The 21,603-nt window shown below is 60.1% G+C and overlaps 1 protein-coding gene across 6 annotated transcripts in view; it reads left to right on the top strand.

The window, feature by feature from the left end:
* The window catches only part of PAK4 (p21 (RAC1) activated kinase 4), a 54,043-nt gene extending 35,438 nt beyond the window's left edge, over positions 1–18,605 (top strand). The window contains exons 1-10 of one of the 6 annotated variants that reach the window (XM_054673431.1): positions 6,293–6,373; positions 7,218–7,290; positions 8,519–8,744; positions 12,143–12,601; positions 12,803–13,243; positions 14,153–14,286; positions 14,534–14,660; positions 15,795–15,920; positions 16,879–17,013; positions 17,627–18,605. In XM_054673431.1, the coding sequence (XP_054529406.1) occupies positions 8,541–8,744; positions 12,143–12,601; positions 12,803–13,243; positions 14,153–14,286; positions 14,534–14,660; positions 15,795–15,920; positions 16,879–17,013; positions 17,627–17,782 (1,782 nt within the window). In that variant the 5' untranslated portion in view covers positions 6,293–6,373; positions 7,218–7,290; positions 8,519–8,540 and the 3' untranslated portion in view covers positions 17,783–18,605. Of the gene's footprint in view, positions 1–6,292; positions 6,374–7,217; positions 7,301–8,518; positions 8,745–12,142; positions 12,602–12,802; positions 13,244–14,152; positions 14,287–14,533; positions 14,661–15,794; positions 15,921–16,878; positions 17,014–17,626 lie in introns of those variants that run through there. The other 5 variants (XM_016935897.4, XM_016935896.4, XM_016935900.4 and 2 more) reach the window with 5 other exon arrangements.
* The last annotated feature ends 2,998 nt before the right edge of the window (positions 18,606–21,603 follow it).

The raw sequence follows: 21,603 nt of genomic DNA on the forward strand, positions 1-21,603 counted from the left end.
TAGCCCTGGGCAGTGAGTTCCCCTCTCGGCCTCAGTTTCCTGGTTTGGGGAACAGTAAGGAAGAGGACTCCCCACCCAGCACCCAGCACTGTTTAGAGGGCTCCGCGTGGCCTGGTCTGTGTGCCTGGCACAGCCTGGGCAAGTCCACAGCCACGAAGGGGAGCCCTTGTGAGTCCACGCCCTGCTGTAGGCACTGAAATGCAGCCATCAGGAACCAAAACGCGGTCCCTGTCCATATGAGCCACTGACTTAGCGAGGAAGATGGCCACAGACAGGCAAACAACTGTAATGTGTGAGGCAACGCTGAGGGCCCTGGAGGGAACGGACCTAGGCTGACTGCGCCAGGCTCCGCGCCAGGTGCTGGGGGTGCCACATGGAGCAAGACCAGGCCAAGCCCCTGCCTATGAGCTCACGCTGCAGCCCTCGGCCAGTCCTGCCACCTCCACCTTTACAGTGTGCCCAGAACCTGCTCATGCCGCCCCCTCTGCAGCCCCCACAAGGTCCTGCCCCCTTGATTTCCACTGGGCCATCACAGCCTCCTCCTCCCTGGTCCCCCCTTTCCGTTCTGCCCCCACAGACTGTTCCCAGCCAGTGGGAGCCTGTGAACTCCTGAGTCAGGCGGTGGCCCTCCTGGGCTCAGAGACCCCTGCAACTCCGTCTCACTCGGGAAAGGACCAGGCCCTCCCGGTGGCCCCCAAAGCCCCACACGATCTGCCCCATTACCTCCTTGGCCTGTCCTTCCACTCGCCCCCTCGCCCACCCTGCTCCAGCCCCGTGGCCTCCTCGCTGTCCCTTGACCATATCAAGCAAATTCCTACCGCCCTGGCTGTTCCTTCCTCCTGGGCTGCCCTTCCTCCAGGGCCCTACATGGCTCCCTCTCCCCTCCTCACGCAGGTCCCTGCTCACGTGTCCCCTTCTCAGCAAGGCCTGCCCGACCACTTTATTTTATAATAATAGTTGTTACTATTATTTTGAGATGGAGTCTCACACTCTGTCGCCCAGGCTGGAGTGCAATGGCGCGATCTTGGCTCACTGCAACTTCCACCTCCCAGGTTCAAGCGATTCTCCTGCCTCAGCCTCCCAAGTAGCTGAGACTACAGGCGCCTGCCACCACGCCAGGCTAATTTTGTGTATTTTTAGTGGAGATGGGATTTCACCATGTTGGCTAGGCTGGTCTCCAACTTCTGACCTCAAGTGATCTGCCTGCCTTGGCCTCCAAAAGTGCTGGGATTAGAGGCATAAGCCACTGCGCCCAGCCTGTTATTCTTATTTTTGAGACAAGGTCTCACCCTGTCACCTAGGCTGGAGTGCAGTGGCACCATCACTCACTGCAGCCTCGACCTCCCAGGCTCGGGTGATTCTCCCGCCTCAGCCTCCTCAGTAGCTGGGACCGCAGGCGCACACCACCACACCTGGCTAAATTTTTATTTATTTTTTATTTTTGGGGTAGAGACAGGGTCTCACTAGGTTGCCCAAGCTGATCTTGAACTCCTGGGCTCAAGCAATCCTCCCTCCTTGGCCTCCCAAAGTGCTGGGATTACAGCCGTGAACCACCGTGCCCGGCCTTGACCACTTTATTGAGAATTCCAGCCTCCCCTCCCTTCAGCTCCTTTCTGATTGCTGCGTTATTTTCTGTGTCAGCATTTCTCACCTGACTTAGTAGATATTTTTCTGATTTATCTCATACATTGACTGCCTCCTTCCTTCTAGAATGTGAGTGCTGCGAGGACAGGGATGTTTCTGACTGTTGGGTGCACTGCTATGGGCCCCAGGCCCAGCAGAGTCAGCCCTCGGTAGATATGGATGGGTGCATGGGTTGATGCGTGGGTGGGTGTGATCGGGTCACTTGTGGGTGGAGTAGGTGTTTGCTAAGGAAGACCCTGGGGATGTGTCAGTCCCAAACCTGAGGACTCCTTGGAGGAACGAGGCTCAGTGTGGGAGGCCTGAAGAGAGATGTGGATAGAGGAGGGTTGGGGGCCGTGCAGGATGGGGGCAAGAGCTAAGCCAAGGTTTGGAGGCAGGAATGGCGTGGGGGACTCAGGACAGCGAGGAGCCTGCTGTGCCGGGACGGGAAGCCAAACTCCCAGCGCCTCCACCATCAGAGCACATGCCCAGAAGGTAGGAGGTAAACTGAGGCAGGGAGGGGCCCTCCCAGAGCTGGTAGGTGAAGATTGTGGCAGGGTGGTGAGTGGGACCCAATGGTGGAAGGCTGAGTGCAGGCTGGAGGCAGTGAGCGGTCTGGGTCCCCTTCCTGATTCGAGTTTCATTTTGGTGATGATGAAAGGATGCCTGTGGTCCTGGCCACCTCCCCTGCTCTGCCCCTGGGCCCCTGTGTTCCGGCTGGGCCAGCCCCCTCCCTTCCAGGGGCAGCAGCTTTGATCATAGCCTGGAGGGGGCGGGGCAGGAGGTAAGGGTTTTTGCACGTGCACGTCTACTGACACTGACAGCTTTGTCACACGGTGGATCTTGCTTTTCCATTTGGGCCAGTTAACCTTGTGGGGGAGAATGGGGGTGGTGGGACCCTTTTCCTCCCATAAAAGGTCAGAGGATGCAGGGGGTGACTGGAAAATCTGAAGTGTCTGCTAGGCCAGGTCAACGCTGCCTGTCCCGCATGTTAAAGAATTCAAAAGATTTTTTAAAATTTGAAATAAACATTTTAGAGTAGGATACAAAATGCGCCTGCATTTCTGGGATCAAATACTGGACTTCAGAGGCATCTGTGCCCTGGCTGGGGCAGAAGGCTGCACCTTCCTGCTGCTCTGGGACTACTGCCCCCAGGTCCCAGCTGCTTATCTGAAAGATTTCCCGGGTGCTGCTGGGCCTTGTCCAAGGCCTCTGAGCAGGGGAATAGTGCAGTGGACAGGGACGATCATTCCACGGAGTCCCTACTGTGTGCTGCCCTGGGCTACGAGGGGGCAAGACAGAGGACAGTCCCTGCCCTGTGAAGCTGACACATTCTAAGGGAGAGGCAGATGCTAAAGAATTACACACATGGCTGGGCCCGGTGGCTCACGCCTGTAATCCCAACACTTTGGGAGGCTGAGGCAGGTGGATCACCTGAGGTGAGGAGTTCAAGACCAGCCTGGCCAACATGGTAAAACCCCATCTCTACTAAGAATACAAAAATCAGCCAGGTATGGTGGCGGACGCCTGTAATCCCAGCTTCTTGGGAGGCTGAGGCAGGAGAAGCACATGAACCCACTAGGCGGAGGTTGCAGTGAGCCAAGATCATGCCATTGCACTCCAGCCTGGGCAACAAGAGTGAAACTCTGTCTCAGAAAAAAAAAAAAAGAAAAAAAAAGAATTATACACACACACACAAGCATGCCATATATGTGGTAAGAGCCCTGAGGAAAGATAAAGCAGAGACAGGTGTAGAGGGCGACAGGACAGGAGCAGGGCTTGTGAGCACAGGCGGGCCTGGGAAGTCAGGGAAGGTGGGAGATCAGTGAGAGGAGAGTTCCAGGTGGGGCACTCGCCCATGCAAAGGCCCTGAGGTGGAACCATGTCTAGGATTTGAGGAACAGCAGGGGGACCTGTGTGGCCAGGGCACAGTGAGTACAGGGGTGCTTGGGAGGAGAGGAGGGCAGCATGGTGATGGGCGCATCCTGTGGGGACTCTCAGGCCACGAGGAGGCATTTTGGGGGCCAGCAAAGGGTTTAAGGCTGTGAACTCTGGAGTGGGCAGGACTCTGGAGTGGGCAGGACTCTGGCTTCCAGGCCCAGCTCTGCTCGGTGAGCTTAGTGAGAGATTTTACCTTTGTGAGTCTCTGTTTCCACAGCTGCAAAATGGGGCTCAGAATGGCCACTCCACCGCGGTTGAGGGCGCCTGTGAGCTCAGCGTCAGCATCTGCTCTGGGCCACGGGTCCCTTGTGGTGGTGGCAATGGTGGTGGGAGTACCGAGCTGAGCCTCAGGCCACATTTGGTGGGAGGGGTTGGTTTTAAGCATCTTTCCTGCTGCACAGGCCCGTGGGAAAGGCTGGTGTACAGCCATTGGGGAGGTGGGGGCCCCGGGGCCCACTTTGTGCTTCCTCCCACTACCCATGGGGTCCAGGACAGGTCACACAGGAGGGAGGGACCCTCACTCAGCAGAGACTAGGGCAGGAGAGGAAAGGCAAGGTCTGGGTGTAGACAGAAGGAATGGGAAGGGAGGGAGAGGGGAGGCCAGGACCAGCCTTGAGAGGATGATGATGATGATGATAATAATAATAATAATAATAAGGCCGGGCGCGGTGGCTCACGCCTGTAATCCCAGCATTTTGGAAAGCCGAGGCAGGTGGATCATGAGGTCAGGAGATCGAGACCATCCTGCCTAACACAGTGAAACCCCGTCTCTACTAAAAATACAAAAAAAAAAAAAATTAGCCGGGCATGGTGGTGGGCACCTATAGTCCCAGCTACTGTGGAGGCTGAGGCAGGAGAATGGCGCAAACCCGGGAGGCGGAGGTTGCAGTGAGCTGAGATTGCACCACTGCACTCCAGCCTGGGCGACAGAGCAAGACTCCCTCTCAAAATAAATAAATAAATAAATAAAATAATAATAGACAAAACCAACAGTGTTACCTCAGCCCTCCAGGGCAGCAGGACAGACAAGTAAGAGCCGAGCCTTCAGTGCCTTCCACACACAACCGCCCAGGTTCAAATCCTGGCTGCTTCTCATGTCTGCTTCTCACTGGCTGCTTCTCCTGTCCATGCCCTGGACAAGGGCCTTCCCTTCTCTAGGCCTCAGTTTCCCCATTCGTGAATTGGGATGAGGATGCTTGTGAGGATGGAACGGGATTAGACGCACAGCAGGGCCGGAACCCGCGAATCTCTGCAGACAGGCCTGGAGTCTGGTGTCCACTCTGCCACCCTAGCTGGGTCACCTGGGTTAATGAGGTCCCCCTCTGTGCCTTGTTTTCCCTGTCTGTAATCCGGGGCTTATAATGGCCCCTCCCTCCAGGGTCATATGTGGGACTCCGGGTAAAGTGCCTGGAAGAGGGTTGGTACACAGTAGGTACTCAGTAAGTGCTGGCTGCTATTGGAATGGTGACCGGCACTTACTGAGCACTTACTGTATGTGTGATTTGCCTTGGTTCTGATCCCAACCACTGTCTCTGGGCCAGGCCCTCCGTGCCCTCTGTTCTGCGTAATTCCTTATAAAAACTCCAGGAAGGCCAGGCGCGGGGCTCACGCCTGTAATCCTAACACTTTGGGAGGCCAAGGCAGATCACTAGAGGTCAGACCAGCCTGGCCAACATGGTGAAACCCCATCTCTACTAAAAATACAAAAATTAGCTGGGCGTGGTGGCAGGCACCTGTAATCCCAGCTACTTGGGAAGCTGAGGCAGGAGAATTGCTTGAAGCCAGGAGGCGGAGGTTGCAGTGAGCCAAGATTGCACCACTGCACTCCAGCCTGGGCGACAGAGCAAGACTCCGTTTAAAATAAATAAATAAATAAATAAATACTCCACGAAGCAGCTACTATTATCGCCGTCTTTGAACAGAGGAGGAAACTGAGGCACAGCGTGGCTGAGTTGCTCACCCAGGGCCACATATTGAGGTCCCCAGGTTGGGTTAAAGCCCCAGTTCACAGACACAGAAAGTGAGGTCACATAGGGCCGGTCGTGGCAGCCCTGCTGGGGTTTGGAGCCCTAGGCAGCCTGACTGCCAACCTTGGAGCTGGCCTGGGAGCCCAGCCCCCACCCTTCCCTCCCTGCACCTGGGCAAGCCCAGCCTTTCTGCCTAGCTCTTCTCCCTCTTCCCAGGCCTGGCACGGCCTCTGTGGCCCCCATGAGGTCAGGAGCATCTGTTGGGAAGGGAGCGCCTGCTGGGGAAGCCGGCAGGGCTTGGAGCTGCACAGGACGGCCCAGGGTGGGGTCCCTGCCTGGTCATTATAAACATGTTCAGTTCCTCTGTTTGTCCTGCCCTCTGTGCAGTGCCCAGAGGGAAGGGGTGGCCCCAGGCAAATATCCGGAGGCGTGCCCCTTGCCCCCTTCCCTTGGGGGTTTATGGGTGGGAGGGCAGGAGGCCAGGCGTCGGAGGACATCCCCCAGACCCCATGCTGCCAGCTGGGCCAGCCGCCCGCCCTCCAGGCTGCTCTTGCCCCGTCCCCAGGTGTCCCCCACCTCAGGGTCTGCCCCGCTGTCCGCCCTCCGGGCTTAGTGAGGGGTCACATGGCTGATCCTCTTCCCGTGGCTGTGGGAACTGCCTAGTGCCCCGCAGTGGGGAGGGAGCGGGATGGGGCGGGGCGACAGGTTCACGATGAAGAGGCCTGGGCTGGGCATGGGGCCAAAGGGGGTGGAGGGACATCTGGGAGGACGGAGAGGCCGGAGGACATGGGACGCAGATCTGGAGTGACAGCAGGCAGAGTGGGCAGATGGGGACTGTTGGGGTATGTGGATGACCCTGGGAGCTGGGCCTAGAAAGCCATGAGAGAGTAGGTCAGGGCCACCAGGGGTGGGCCGGGCTGGAAGGCCACGAGGGAGGGGTGGGCAGCACTCAGGGCGCCAGCATTGGGCTCAGAGAAGGGGCTGGGCAGAGACAAAGGAGGCCCCCCGTCCGCCCTCCATCCTGGGCCCCAGGGCAAGCAGGGAAACTGGGCCAACCCTGGGAGCCTTGGCCAGGCCCGGCTCTGACCACCCGCTGGCCTCTTGGGACCAGTTGAGACAGGTTGGCTGCCGGGCCCCCACCCCCCTCCCACGGGGCTCCCGCTGCCAAACCGGTTCCCCTGGCTGGCTCCCATGGATAGTCCTAGCTCTGGGCAGGGCCTCACCTTTCCCAGCTGCTCCCAGGAAGGCAGCCTGAGCCGGGAGGAGAAGTAGGTGTGGAGGGGCCACGTGCATCTGCACGTCCTCTGTCCTCTCACTAGGGCCACAGGACTTGCTGTGCCACGTGCTGTGCCAGGCGCGGGGGAGCCAGCTGGGAACAAGACAGAACAGAAACTCCACCTGCATGTCCCCTCGTCCTCTGGTCTCAACTCTTCCCCTCTTCCTGGAAGCCTTCCTGCTGCCCACCCCGTGTCCCTCCAGACTGGGTCCCGTGCTCCCGTCCCCCAGCCCTGACCACCCTGGGCTGCTGCTGCATGGGGACAGGTCTGTCTGCCCCACACGAACTTCCCATGAGGTCAAAGGCTGTCTGGGTCACTGCAGTGGCCACAGAGGAGGCCCATTGCTGAGTTCTTCCTAAATGAATGAATGAATGAGTGAGTGAATGGATGCATTCCTCTCATTTTACAGATGAGTAACCCGAAGCCCCTAGAGGAGTGGTCACCTGCCTGAGGGCACTTCTGTCCCACCAGCATCAGACCAGGTGTGTGCAGGTGTGTGCGACTCCAGGGCCCAGGCCCGGGACAGCTGGGGTGGGGCCTTCGGGGGGAGCAGGACCTGGGCCCCTCCTCCCACAGGCACTGTGGGAGCCGCCCCAGCCATCACAGTGGTCCCCACCGATAGGCCCCCCATGTTTGCCCAGCCCTGCACCAAGCTCTTTGCTCCCAGTCACCCATTACCCCTCGCAGCAGCCCTGTGGGGGTTCATCCACAGCACAGAGAGGTTGTCACCTGCCCAAGGTCACGGCAGCATGTGATGGAGAGTGAAACTCTGGCCTCTTGGCTCCCCCTCCCATCTTTCTCCAGGCTCTCTATGGGATGCCACCATCAGAATGTCTCTCCCTCAGCCCCTTTGTTTTTTAAAGTGGCTTTGGTGGAGCATTTGCTCTGTGCTTGGTACTGTGTCAAGGGCCCAATTGAAGACCACAGATCCTAAAGATAGGGGAGTGTCGCGGCAAGGCTGCCTGGGGTGCCCTCTTAACCCAGGGGATCAGTAACCCTGTGCTGAGTCAATATCCAAAGGTGTGTGCGTCCCCAGCCCAGACTCATGGCTGGACCAGTGGCAGTGGCCAGGCCATCAGTGACCGTCCATCCAGTACACACCATGTACCAGGCATAGCAGGGGATGTGGGGAAGCGGGGCAGACGAGACCCAGCCAGAATGTGGCACTGACACTCTAGCGGTGCAGTGTGGATGCTGCACTCATGAACCTAAGAAGGAACAACAAACAGGATTTCCATGAGTTCTGGGCTGTGACTGTGATGTAGAGTGGGGGGACTGCGGGACACGGGGCTGTTTGCCTTGGGGTGGTCAGGAAAGGAGTCACTGCTGCTCTGAGAACTGAAGGAGGGGACGGGGAGCCCTGTGCCGACACTGGGAAGCGAGCTCCTGGCAGAGGGGCCAGCCCGTGCAAAGGCCCTGAGGTCTCCAGGGGGGTGAGAACAGAGAGGTGATGGGGCCTTGTGGGCCCGCAGGAGACAGAGCGGCAGGAAAGTTCTGAGCAGAGGGACGTGACCGCTCAGGTGCTCACGGGTACCCTCTGGCTGTGTGTGCCACACAGATGGGGGCAGGGGGTGGGCAGGGAGACCCAGAAGGAGGCTACTGCCTCCTGTTGGTCCCGGTGTAAGATGAGGGTGGAAGGGACAGGGCAGGGGCAGAGGAGGAAGAGACATGGGCAGGCTCTCACTCACCCACCGTGATTCCCTCCCGCAGGCCGCACTGAGTCCCCGGCACCATGTTTGGGAAGAGGAAGAAACGGGTGGAGATCTCCGCGCCGTCCAACTTCGAGCACCGCGTGCACACGGGCTTCGACCAGCACGAGCAGAAGTTCACGGGGCTGCCCCGCCAGTGGCAGAGCCTGATCGAGGAGTCGGCTCGCCGGCCCAAGCCCCTCGTCGACCCCGCCTGCATCACCTCCATCCAGCCCGGGGCCCCCAAGGTATACGGCACCCACCACCACCTCCCCCAGCCCACCCCAACCCCCGAGTGGCCCCGGCCCTCAACCCCACACTTGACCCTGTGACTGACACCTCCTCACTGACATGGAAATGGAGACAAACCCCAGCCTTCCACCCCTATCCTGGGTCCAGTGCTGGCCTTTCACCCTCAGCCTTCCACCCCTATCCTGGGTCCAGTGCTGGCCTTTCACCCTCAGCCTTCCACCCCTATCCTGGGTCCAGTGCTGGCCTTTCACCCTCAGCCTTCCACCCCTATCCTGGGTCCAGTGCTGGCCTTTCACCCTCAGCCTTCCACCCCTATCCTGGGTCCAGTGCTGGCCTTTCACCCTCAGCCTTCCACCCCTATCCTGGGTCCAGTGCTGGCCTTTCACCCTCCACCCACTGGCTCCGAGTCCTAAGAACCCACACCACCCCAACCTGAGACCCCCCATGGCCCATCTGACAGCCCCCACACCAGTCTCCAAGCTCTGCTGTCTCCCACAGACTCATGTCCTGGGGGCCATGCTGCTGTACCCCAGACCACACTCCCGTCTCACCCAACCTTGAGCCTTTCCAGAGCTCCTGGCAGTGGAAGACAGACCCATTCCCAGAGGGTGACAGCCCCAAGTGGTCAGGGCTTGGGTGGGGGAGCCCGGAGGAGGCACCTGACACAGACCAGGGGTCCAGGCGAGCTTCTGGGAGGAGGGGACACCGAGGCAGAGCCCAGGGCTGAGGAGGAGGAGGAGGAAGAATTCCAGCAGATGCTGGGGAAGCCGGGCTTTAGTGGAGAAAATCACTCCTGTGAAACGCTGGGGGCTTTTTGGTTTTGGGTTTTTTTTTTTCTTCCTGCCATCTAGAGCAAAATGGCAAGGTTGGGATTTGAACCAATGTCTGTTTCCAAGGCCCGTGCTCTTAACCCGTCTGCTGCCTCCATGTGAAATCATAAGAGTCGTGGAGCCGGTGTCTGGGTGTGGCCTGGCATGAGGCTGGCCTGGCCTGAGCCCGTGCTGGGCCTCGGAAGCCAGCCTTGGAGCCTGGACTCTCTCCCATGGTCAGTGGGGACCGGGAGGGGCCGCAGGCCAAGGGGAACTCGGCCAGCTTTGCATCCAGCGGGTGGAGATGGGTGTGCCTGGGGACTCACCCTCCCGGTGCCCAGCCCAGCCTGGCGGGGAGAAGCCCCAAGGCCCACAAGTGCAGCCTCAATGTGGTAGCCCACTGAGGGGTCCGTGTGGTCCTTGCAGGGTGCTTTTGAATGCTTTGACTTCTTTGCCTCCACTGAGAAAGTGACAGACTTCACTTCCAAAGCCGTTTCTGGCATCTGGTGGCAGACCAGCTGGAGGCGAGTGGCAGCTGCCTCCACAGGCGGGGCACTGGCTCTTCTGGGCCACAGGCCGCACCCGACCCGCCTCAGCTCCATTTCAGCTACATTTCAGCTACATGCCTGGCTCTGTGGCCACTTGCATGTAGGCTTTGCCCCCACCAAGGTGTCTCCAAAAACCCAGCCCCTGCCTGGCTTGCCAGATGTGAGGCCTGCCTGTGACTGTCCCAGCAGGAGGCAGGGCACTTGAATTCACACATGGGGCCTTGTGGCCAGCACTGTCCTGGGGCCCCATGGGCACTTGTGTTTGCTGCCCTTGACCGGGCCTCAGGCCTCCCAGGACCTTCTCGACTCCCTGTTGGTTTTTTTGTTTTGTTTTGTTTTGTTTTTTGAGACACATTCCTGCTCTGTCTCCCTGGCTGGAGTGCAGTGGCGCCACTTCGGCTCACTGCAGCCTTCGCCTCCTGGGTTCAAGTGATTTTCCTGCCTCAGCCTCCCGCGTAGCTGGGATTACAGGCGCCCACCACTATGCCCATCTAATTTTTGTATTTTTAGTAGAGACGGGTTTTCGCCATTTTGGCCAGGCTGGTCTCAAACTCCTGACCTCAGGTGATCCTCAGCCTCCCGAGGTGCTGGGATTATAGGCGTGAGCCACTGCTTCTTGCCTCAACGCCCTGTTCTAACAGCAAAGTCTGGCCTTGTGTCCACCTTGACTTCCTGGGGCCCCTGGGCAAGGCCCGGCTTCAGGCAGACAGCCACGGCCAGGAGAGACAGGGCAGCGGCAGACCACGGATTTTGTGGGATCAGTGTTTTCTACATGTTACAGGCAGGCCTCCGGCTGGAGGATGCCTGGCAGCCCCAGGCAGGGTCCGGGTTTCGTGGGATCAGTGTTTTCCACACATTAGAGGCAGGCCTCCGGCTGGAGGACATCTGGCAGCCCCGGGCAGGGTCCCTGTCAGCAGGGCCCACGTTCTCAGCTCACTGTGGCCTTTGCACAGACACCTCACTCACTACGTGGTTTAGCAAAAGTTCACTGGGCCCCTGCTGTGCACCAGATGCTGGTCTAGGTGCTGAGATGGAGCAGGACCCGAAGCAGACAGGAAAAAACAATCCCTGCCCGGAGCATGCACTAGGCAGAGCCGGGAGCAGACAGATGCCTGTGTGCTCTGTATCAGCTGCTGTTAGGTGCTCTAGGTAGAATGCAGGCAGGGCAGGGGCCGGGGAGGGCAGGGGCTGGCATTTTAGATGATGGGAGGCCAGCAGAAGCCTCACTGAGAAGCTGAGTTTTGAGCAAAGACCTGAAGGAGTGGAGGGAGGGAGCCGCGGGGACCCTGAGAGCTGATGTTCCAGGCAGAGGGAGCCGCCAGCGGAGAGGCCCTGGGCGCGGGGCGGGGGGTGTGGGGGAGACACCCGTGTGTCTGGAAATGGAGCAGGGGCAGAGGGGGCCTGCAGGACATGACTCAGACCACAGAGGGTGGGGACAGGGTGACTCGGGATGCACTGGATGCTCTGCCTGGTCCCCATCTGCATTTGTATTTGCCACCTGGCTCCTGGGACCCCCTTGCCCTCTACTTTGGGACCAGGCCTTTCTGACTGTCCCTGTCCCCCACTCCTTGTTGTTCATGGGAGCAGAGAGTGTGGTTTTGGGGCTAAGGAACACTGGCGCCCACATGGGAGGAAGTGCCAGGCCAGGCCCTGGCCTCAGCGCCCTGTCATTTGCAGCCCTCGGGGCTGATTATGGGGTGGGTCAACTTCTGCCCTTCCTCCCCCCAACCCCGCAGGGCAGGACTATTCCACCAGTGTGAGGAACAGGAGAAAAACAAGGGGGGCCTTTCCAGGGTCCCACCGAGCCCAGGGGGCAGCAGCCTGGCCATGGCGATCACTCCTCTGGCCCCTGCAGCTGTGTCCCCAGGGAGGGGAGGGGCTGCACTGCCCATGCCATTGTCACTCCATGGCATCTCTTCATTGCGTCTCTGTCTTGTCTCTGTGTGTGTCGTGCTGTCCTGTCCCTGCGTGTCGGATGCACGTCCTGTGTGCCCCACTCCTTGCTGGGCCCCCACCCACCATTGCCTGGGACCCCAGACCATCGTGCGGGGCAGCAAAGGTGCCAAAGATGGGGCCCTCACGCTGCTGCTGGACGAGTTTGAGAACATGTCGGTGACACGCTCCAACTCCCTGCGGAGAGACAGCCCGCCGCCGCCCGCCCGTGTCCGCCAGGAAAATGGGATGCCAGAGGAGCCGGCCACCACGGCCAGAGGGGGCCCAGGGAAGGCAGGCAGCCGAGGCCGGTTCGCCGGTCACAGCGAGGCGGGTGGCGGCAGTGGTGACAGGCGACGGGCGGGGCCAGAGAAGAGGCCCAAGTCTTCCAGGGAGGGCTCAGGGGGGCCCCAGGAGTCCTCCCGGGACAAACGCCCCCTCTCCGGGCCTGACGTCGGCACCCCCCAGCCTGCTGGTCTGGCCAGTGGGGCGAAACTGGCAGCTGGCCGGCCCTTTAACACCTACCCGAGGGCTGACACGGACCACCCATCCCGGGGTGCCCAGGTAACCCATCCCCCGCCCCAGGGCCCCCACTGTCCCCTGCCCGTTGCTCCTCTGTCCCCACCTTCCAGCCCCGTCCCACCACCGTGCATCTCATCCTGACCACCCATGTGTCTGTCCCATCGCTGGGTCTCTCTCCTGCTTAGGGAGCAGAGCTGCTCCCTGGCACCCATCACTGACAGCTACCTCTCTCTTCTGTTTCAGGGGGAGCCTCATGACGTGGCCCCTAACGGGCCATCAGCGGGGGGCCTGGCCATCCCCCAGTCCTCCTCCTCCTCCCGGCCTCCCACCCGAGCCCGAGGTGCCCCCAGCCCTGGAGTGCTGGGACCCCACACCTCAGAGCCCCAGCTGGCCCCTCCAGCCCGCACCCCCGCCGCCCCTGCCGCCCCTGCCGTTCCTGGGCCCCCTGGCCCCCGCTCGCCACAGCGGGAGCCACAGCGAGTATCCCATGAGCAGTTCCGGGCTGCCCTGCAGCTGGTGGTGGACCCAGGCGACCCCCGCTCCTACCTGGACAACTTCATCAAGATTGGCGAGGGCTCCACGGGCATCGTGTGCATCGCCACCGTGCGCAGCTCGGGCAAGCTGGTGGCCGTCAAGAAGATGGACCTGCGCAAGCAGCAGAGGCGCGAGTTGCTCTTCAACGAGGTGCGGGCGCTGCTGCCCTGCCACCCTGCTGGTCCTCCCACCCCTCCCTCCTGCCCTCCCTCCCCTCCCACCCTGCCCTCCCTCCTCTCCCTGCACTCCTCCGTGCTGGGCCAGGCTCCCCTCCTCCCCTCACGCCTCTCCCTGCCCAGGCCGTCTCCTCTGCCCCAGCTGGGTCCCTGCCTCTGTCCTCACAGCACCCTCACCCACATCTCTGTCCCTGAGCCCCAGACCCAGGGTTCCTCGGGCCACTGACCCCCCACCCAGTGTCTTCCAGGCCCCTCGCACCCACTGAGCTCCAGGGTACAGTGTCCTCCAGACCTGCCCCTCCTGGGTTCCCTGTGCCCCGCCCTGGCCTCCACTCCTGGGTGTCCCTCGGCACAGCCCACACAACCACCAAGAGTATGTTTCTGACGTTCAGGCCCACCCCGTCCCCGTCCCTCCTTAGAGACCCTGGCAGTGCCCCGTAGCACCCTGACGATAGGAAGCCCATGTCCCTTTGCCGGGTGTGTGAGGCCCCTCTTGACCCCGTTGCCCATCACAGCTCCGGGCTGCACCATGGAGCTCCTCGCCTGGGTTCCCCACACACACGCCTCTTCTCTCATCCTTGCCCTTGTCCGGGTCTCAGCCCTGTGCTTGAACGCTCTCTTCCCACCTGCCCCCCAGCACTAGCCCAGGACTGACCTGAGATGGGCGTGTGCCCAGGGGGGCGCACCCCCAGAAGGGAGGCGTGGGCTTCAAGCTGGCTCTGAGGCCCACATGGCTGTGGCAGTAGGGGAGGGCAGTCCAGGTGGCCCCAGTGAGCACAAGCTCAATGTGGAGCTGCAGGGGGAGCCAGGGGGGTGGCGGTGGCTGGGTCTGGCACTGGCAGCCCTCCCGCCTCCCTCCACCGCTGACCCAGCCCCTGCACAGGTGGTAATCATGAGGGACTACCAGCACGAGAATGTGGTGGAGATGTACAACAGCTACCTGGTGGGGGACGAGCTCTGGGTGGTCATGGAGTTCCTGGAAGGAGGCGCCCTCACCGACATCGTCACCCACACCAGGTATTTCTGGGGCCTCAGACCCCTCCTGTGACACGACCAAGTCCCCTCCAGACCACTAGGGGTGGGGCCACATCTCCAAACCAGCTGTGCTCCGGGCCCCCGGGATGGGGTCGTGTCTTCCATTCCTCCCACTCCAGAGTGGGGTCGAGTGGTCTCAGATTCCTCCCACCGCAAGGCAGGGCTGCGTCCCCCTCGGCACCCCGGGGTGCTGTCCACCTGGCTGCTCACCCCCCACCCCACCCCGCAGGATGAACGAGGAGCAGATCGCGGCCGTGTGCCTGGCAGTGCTGCAGGCCCTGTCGGTGCTCCACGCCCAGGGCGTCATCCACCGGGACATCAAGAGCGACTCGATCCTGCTGACCCATGATGGCAGGGTGAGGGGACGGGCGGCGGGGTACGGGGGCGGCGGGGTTCCGGCTGCAGGGCTTCCCTGCCTCTTCCCATCCCCTGTGAGGGTAGGTGAGCTCTGACCCCCAGGTCTGTGTCTTGAGGAGCTGGGAACTTCGTCCCTCCCTGGTGGAGCAGCCCAGAGTCAGGTTCCAGCTCAGTGGGGACTCTGTGTAGTGGGAGGGCACAGGCTGGCGGGGGCTCTGCCATCAGCACAGGACACTGGGCCCAGGGGCAGGGATCTGGGCAGACAGCGCAGCCCCCGCCACAGGCTTCTCCCTCCACTGAAAAGCTGCTCCCTGCCCAGCACCCAGGGCGGTCCGTGGACCCCAGTCCTGTCTTCCATACTTTGGACTGACGTTCCGAATCTGAGGCTGTGACAATTATAACGTCAGGTGGACATGATTTTCTGTGAGAAAGGGCCCTTGACTTGAATGAAATGCTTGCAGAGGTGGATGACTCCATCCCCTCCCCCAAGGAAGATTAAGCCACACCATCAGTCCAGGCAGAGGCAGAGAGAGCTCTGTGTCACTGACAGTCTGTGAAAATCTCCAGATGTCTATAGATGTGTTTCGGGGGCGACGTCTGTGGGCCACCTGAGATTGTCCACACACGGTTGTGGGGATATTTGCTGGAGGCAGGAAGACCCATAGAAATCCTCAAAAATCAGAAAGGGACCCACAGTTCCTAAGAAGGTGTGAGGGGCCTGGTTGTCGCAAAGGCAGGCTGTGTCCCCTCACGGCCCTAGTGCAGGGCTACTTTCCGCTCCAGCCGAACTAAAGACTTGCTCCAGGGCAGCAGGGCCCCAGGGCACGGGCTTTTGGGGCCACCCCTGTTCCCAGCTCCGGCCCTGCCTTTGCTATCTGCAGTACTCAGGCCAGTGTCCCCAAAAGGCCCAGAGGCTGTCAGGGAGGGAAATGGGGGGCTCGTGGGGGAGGTGACTTGCCCGAGGGCCCCCACCGGGAGGTGGTGGAGCTCCCCAGTGGTCTGGCTCTGGACCCCAGCTCTGACCTCTGGGCTGCACATCATGTCTGAAGCCAAGGAGTGACGCAGGCAGACGCCCCTGCTCGCCCTCCTGCTGTGCCAGCTCCTCTGACCCCACTGCCTCTGCCCTGTCCCAGGTCAAGCTGTCAGACTTTGGGTTCTGTGCCCAAGTGAGCAAGGAAGTGCCCCGAAGGAAGTCGCTGGTCGGCACGCCCTACTGGATGGCCCCAGAGCTCATCTCCCGCCTTCCCTACGGGCCAGAGGTGAGCCCCGGGGTGGCTTGGTTGTCCCGCCGTGGACAGCGTACGCTGCCATTTTCCAGCTGCAGCGCTGGCGAGAGGTGGGGCCCAGTCTGGGGAGTCGTTGCCAGGAATGGTGCTCTGGACAAGGAGGTACTGCAGGCATGCATGTATTCATTCTTTTTTTTTTTTTTGAGATGGAGTCTCGCTCTGTTGCCCAGGCTGGAGTGCAGTGGTGCAATCTCAGCTCACTGCAACCTCCACCTCCCGGGTTCAAGCGATTCTCCTGCCTCAGCCTCCCGAGAAGCTGGTTTTACAGGCACCCGCCACCATGCCTGGCTAATTTTTGTATTAGTAGAGATGGGGGTTTCACCATGTTGGCCAGGTTGGTCTTGAACTCCTGACCTCAGGTGATCTATCCGCCTTGGCCTCCTAAAGTGCTGGGACTACAGGTGTGAGCCACCGCGCCCAGCCTTGGCTCTGCTTTCTGAGCATTGTCTTCACAGGCCGGCTTTCCCCTTGTGGGAGCAGAGCTGGCCCCGGCAGCTCTGGGAAGTGTCTCCCACCTATGGGCTCCTCTCTTTCCCTGGGTGTTTTGGGTAAAGTCCCCAGGTTGGCTCTGATTGGCTCAGCCTGGGTCCTGTGCCTGTTTCTGAACCAATCACTGTGTCTCCACTGTGGTGATGAGGCCGCGTGGGTCCTGAACCCACCAGTGGATGCTACCTGGGCTGAGGGAGGGAGGACACCTGGGGGCAGTTGACAGAAAGAAGAGGGGTGGGTGCTGGGGGGGCAGCTCTCTTGAGGGGGTCCCTGGAGGACTAGTGCTCCGTGGACTGCTGGCTGGGTGCCCAAGAGGGAGTTCTGGGCCAAGGACTCCAGGAGCCAGAGGCAGAGACAGCGCTGGAGCGGTCCCTGCCTGCGGCCTCCCCAGGACCCACCATCCCCCAACAGCTCAGCCCTGCTGTCCCTTCTCCCGCCCCAGGTAGACATCTGGTCGCTGGGGATAATGGTGATTGAGATGGTGGACGGAGAGCCCCCCTACTTCAACGAGCCACCCCTCAAAGCCATGAAGATGATTCGGGACAACCTGCCACCCCGACTGAAGAATCTGCACAAGGTAGGCCCCTCCCTGGCTGGGAAACTGTGCGCCAGCTGGCGGGTGGCAGGGCACCAGGTGGAGCATGGGGTGTGGATGGGATGGGGACAGTGATGGCGCCTGGGATGGCGCTTACTGTGTGCTGGGCCCCCCACCCCCGGGCCTCATGTGTCTGTGCAGACCCCCTCTGTGGGGCCTGGGCGACAGAGGCAGCAGAGCCACAGGCCCCCTGCACCCTCACCGTTGCCCTGGGCCCCACCCAGCCCTAGAGAGATTTGCACATTTAGAAGTGGAGGACAGGGCCGGGACCTTCCTAGTGGAGGACTCGCCAGGAGGGAAAGGGGCACCTCTGGGCCCCAGTTGCTTTCAGCTTCTTGCTAAACCATGGAAATAGGGAGTACATGAGCCCCCAGGGTTTGTCGCTTCCTCTGGGGCCACACAGTAAGCGCCTTCACAGGTGCCATCACTGTCCCTGTCCCGTCTACACCCCAAGCTCTAGACACCCATGACCTCTGCCCCCTGCCCTCCTGCACAGTACATGCCGCCAGCCGACTTGGCAGAGGCGGACACTGCGGCCCCACAGCAAATGAACAGTGGGGAGCCTCGCCCCCGACCCTCCCCTCCTTCTCGACAGGTGTCGCCATCCCTGAAGGGCTTCCTGGACCGCCTGCTGGTACGAGACCCTGCCCAGCGGGCCACGGCAGCCGAGCTGCTGAAGCACCCATTCCTGGCCAAGGCAGGGCCGCCCGCCAGCATCGTGCCCCTCATGCGCCAGAACCGCACCAGATGAGGCCCAGCGCCCTTCCCCTCGACCAAAGAGCCCCCCGGGTCACCCCCGCCCCACCGAGGCCAGTAGGGGGCCAGGCCTCCCACTCCTCCCAGCCCGGGAGATGCTCCGCGTGGCACCGCCCTCCTTGCTGGCGGTAGATGGGACCCTACTACTGAACTCCAGTTTTGATCTCGTGACTTTTAGAAAAACACAGGGACTCGTGGGAGCAAGCGAGGCTCCCAGGACCCCCACCCTCTGGGACAGGCGCTCCCCCATGTTCTTCTGTCTCCAGGAAGGACAGCGGCCCTCCCATCACTGGAAGTCTGCAGTGGGGGTCGCTGGGGGTGGAGAGAACACTAAGAGGTGAACATGTGTGAGTGTGTGCACGCGTGTGAGTGTGCATGTGCGTGTGTGCAAAGGCCCAGCCACCCCGTCCTCCAGCCTGCAAGGGGTGTCTGGCGCCTTGCCTGACACCCAGCCCCCTCTCCCCCTGAGCCATTGTGGGGGTCGATCATGAATGTCCGAAGAGTGGCCTTTTCCCGTAGCCCTGCGCCCCCTTTCTGTGGCTGGATGGGGAGACAGGTCAGGGCCCCCCACCCTCTCCAGCCCCTGCAGCAAATGACTACTGCACCTGGACAGCCTCCTCTTTTCTAGAAGTCTATTTATATTGCCATTTTATAACACTCTAGCCCCTGCCCTTATTGGGGGACAGATGGTCCCTGTCCTGCGGGGTGGCCCTGGCAGAACCACTGCCTGAAGAACCAGGTTCCTGCCCGGTCAGCGCAGCCCCAGCCCGCCCACCCCTGCCTCGAGTTAGTTTTACAATTAAAACATTGTCTTGTTTTGTGTGTGTGTGCGATGTGTCGGGGGCGGGGGGCCTTGCCCGGCTGTCTTGGGTGGGAATTTGCAGGGAGAGGGTCTGGATCTGGGAGCAAACCACGATTCCAGCCAAGGTAGGGCAAGGGTGGGGTGGGGAGTGGGGAGTTCAGGTCATAGCAGCCAATAAGCTCCCCCAGCCCGCCACTCCCCAGAATGGGGCAGGATTGTCCCCACCCCTGGAAGCAGCCAGTTTGCCACAGTCCATGTGCAGACTGATCCCAGTTTGCCAAATCTGCAATTTCCTGGGACCTTTTAAAGGCTGTCTTGAGCGCGTTTGGTGAGTAGGAGCTAACCCGAATGGCCTTAGTAAATTGAAGGCCATTTGGCAAATTGGTCAGTGGGCAGATGGGCTTTTGGGGATTGACTGAGGCTGACTGGCCTGGAGCTGCTGGCTTCGGAGAGACCCCCTGTGAAGTGTGTCCCTCCACGCAGGAGCCCAGAGCCGAGCCCACACTGGGGTGAATCTGACTGGCATGGAGGTGGCCATGCCGCCATCGCTGCTGCTGCTGCATCCTGGCACTTTGCGCCTCAGGCCCTGTTGGGCTCCACTTTCTGCATCCTCCCCAGCCCCCAGGGAGGCAGTGGAGTAGGGAGAGAGCCAGGAGTGAGCCTCCGTCCCCAAAGCCAGCCAGGTGTCATCAGCACCAGAGACCCCAGCCTGGTCCTCTTGGGAAGTGAGTGGCCAGGGCAGAGATTCCAGGTTAGTCCACGCCTCCCACCCTTCACAGGTCCTGACCCCAAGAATCAGGGCACTGTGTGTGTGGCAGGGCCTATGCCAAGTGCAAACACAGCCTAGATGGATCATCACAGAGTGAAACCCAGTGGTGCAAGCAGCTGTGCTCTCTGCGATGTGTTGGAGGCTTAGGTGAGGTGGATGCCTTTCTGGAAAAAAAAAAAAAAAAAAAATGCCAACATTGGCAAAAGAAGAAATAGAAAACAAGACCAAAGTAACTGTCTCCTCACTGCACACACACTCCAGAATAAGTAAAAGGTTTCAGGCTTGAATGCACTTTCAAATGAGATTTTTTTTTTTTTTTTTTTTTTTTTTGAGACGGAGTATCGCTCTGTCGCCCAGGCTGGAGTGCAGTGGCATGATCTTGGCTCACTGCAACTTCTGCCTCCTGGGTTCAAGCGATTCTCCTGCCTCAGCCTCCCAAGTAGCTGGGATTACAGGCGCCTGCCACCACACCCAGCTAATTTTTTGTATTTTTAGTAGAGACTGGATTTCGCCATCTTGGCCAGACTGGTCTTGAACTCCTGACCTCGTGATCCACCCACCTCAGCCTCCCAAAGTGCTGGGATTACAGGCATGAGCCACCATGCCTGGCCTCAAATGAGATTTACCAGACTTTGAAGGAGCAGGTAATTCCTTCTACCTTGTGAACAAGTTGTTCCAGAAAAGAGGATAGCAGCTCAGGAGGCCTCTGTGACCATGGTTCCAGACCCAGATAAGGACGGTAAAGAACAGAGCATCTCAGAAACACAAGGCTCACAGCCAGGGTGCCCGGCGACCCCACGGGCACTGAGAACAGCTAGCTCTAGGAGCTCCACTCTCCTGCTGAAGAAACCACGGGCTCAGAGATGGGGAGCTCCCTTGCCCAGCCACATCTGTGACCCCACGGTGACTCTGCTGGTTTTGGTGCCTTCAGTCACTCACTGCAGGTTTGTTTTGTTTTGTTTTGTTTTGGGTTTTTTTGTTTTAGTTTTTGTTTGTTTTAGAGACAAGATGTTGCTATGTTGCCTAGGCTGGTTTCGAACTCCTGGCCTCAAGGGATCCTCCCTCCTTGGCCCTGCAAAGTGCTGGGATTACAGGCGTGAGCCACCGTGCCCAGCCCGCTCACTGCAGTTTGAAGGCATGGCTTTGGGTGGCGTGGGGTGAAAGCTGCCCGAGGCCCCGTTCCTCCCCACGTGGCTGCCTCCTGCCAGAGCCAGTCAGGAAAACAGACCCCAACTAGAGTTGTTTCAAATGGCAGGGATTTGGTACCGGTGGTTGGATCATGACAAAGCTTTGAGAAGGCTGGAGGAGCCACAGAGGGCCAAGTGCCCAGCGATCATTAGAGGAAGGAGGCTGCTGCCACCTGTGTGGCTAGAGGAACAGAGGGGCCAATGGCATTTCCCAAACCCCACTCTTGCCTCTGCTTGGCCAGAGCAGAATGGCTTCTTCCAGCTTCACACCCTGGACTCTCACCCAGGAGCCTCCTACTGGCAGACCCTTCCTGACCCCACCGGCCCAGGGGGTCTACAGATCCATGTTTCAGGCGTCCGCCTGGAGCGGAACAGGGGAGTGCTTAGGACAAGGGTGCTGCCAGAGGATCCACTCTGCCCACATTTAGTTGACCAGCTGAGGCACTCCACAGGAATGAATGACACTCGACAGGTGCTGGAGGTGAGGAGGGGCCCGGAGGCCCAGGAGGGGCACAGGGATGGATTCGTCCACCTGGGGGCTGGAGGTGTGTTTACAGAGCCCCAAAATAAACAATGCAACCAGGTCAGACCAGCGGTTCTCACAGTGTGGTTCCCAGACCAGCAGTGTCACTGGGAACTTACTGGACACGCAAATAAATCCCTGTGTGCCACCCCAGCTGCATCAGACGCTGGTGGGGCCCAGTGATCTGTATTTAACACGCCCTCCAGGGGATGCCGGTGCCCACTCACGTTTGAGAACCCCTGTGATCCATGACTGCCCTTCCGTGTAAAAGGCCCACCTCTGTGGGACTCCAAGTCATCAGCACCCTAGGGTCCTTCCGTCTTTTTCCTTCCTCCTGGGACACCTGCCTCTCCCATGTCGTATTAGAGAATTCCTTATGCTCCCAAGTGGGCACGGGGAGAGGAAGGCACTCCTCTTTAAGGACTGACCCAGAGGTTTTGCCATTGCTTCACTGGCCAGAGCTTAGTCACGCAGCCTCACCCAGAGGCAAGGGAGGTTGGAAAATGTAGTGTTTGTGTGTGTCTAACACAAATCC

This window comes from Pan troglodytes, chromosome 20 (assembly GCF_028858775.2).
Source record: "Pan troglodytes isolate AG18354 chromosome 20, NHGRI_mPanTro3-v2.0_pri, whole genome shotgun sequence".
Taxonomy (NCBI): Eukaryota; Metazoa; Chordata; class Mammalia; order Primates; family Hominidae; genus Pan; species Pan troglodytes.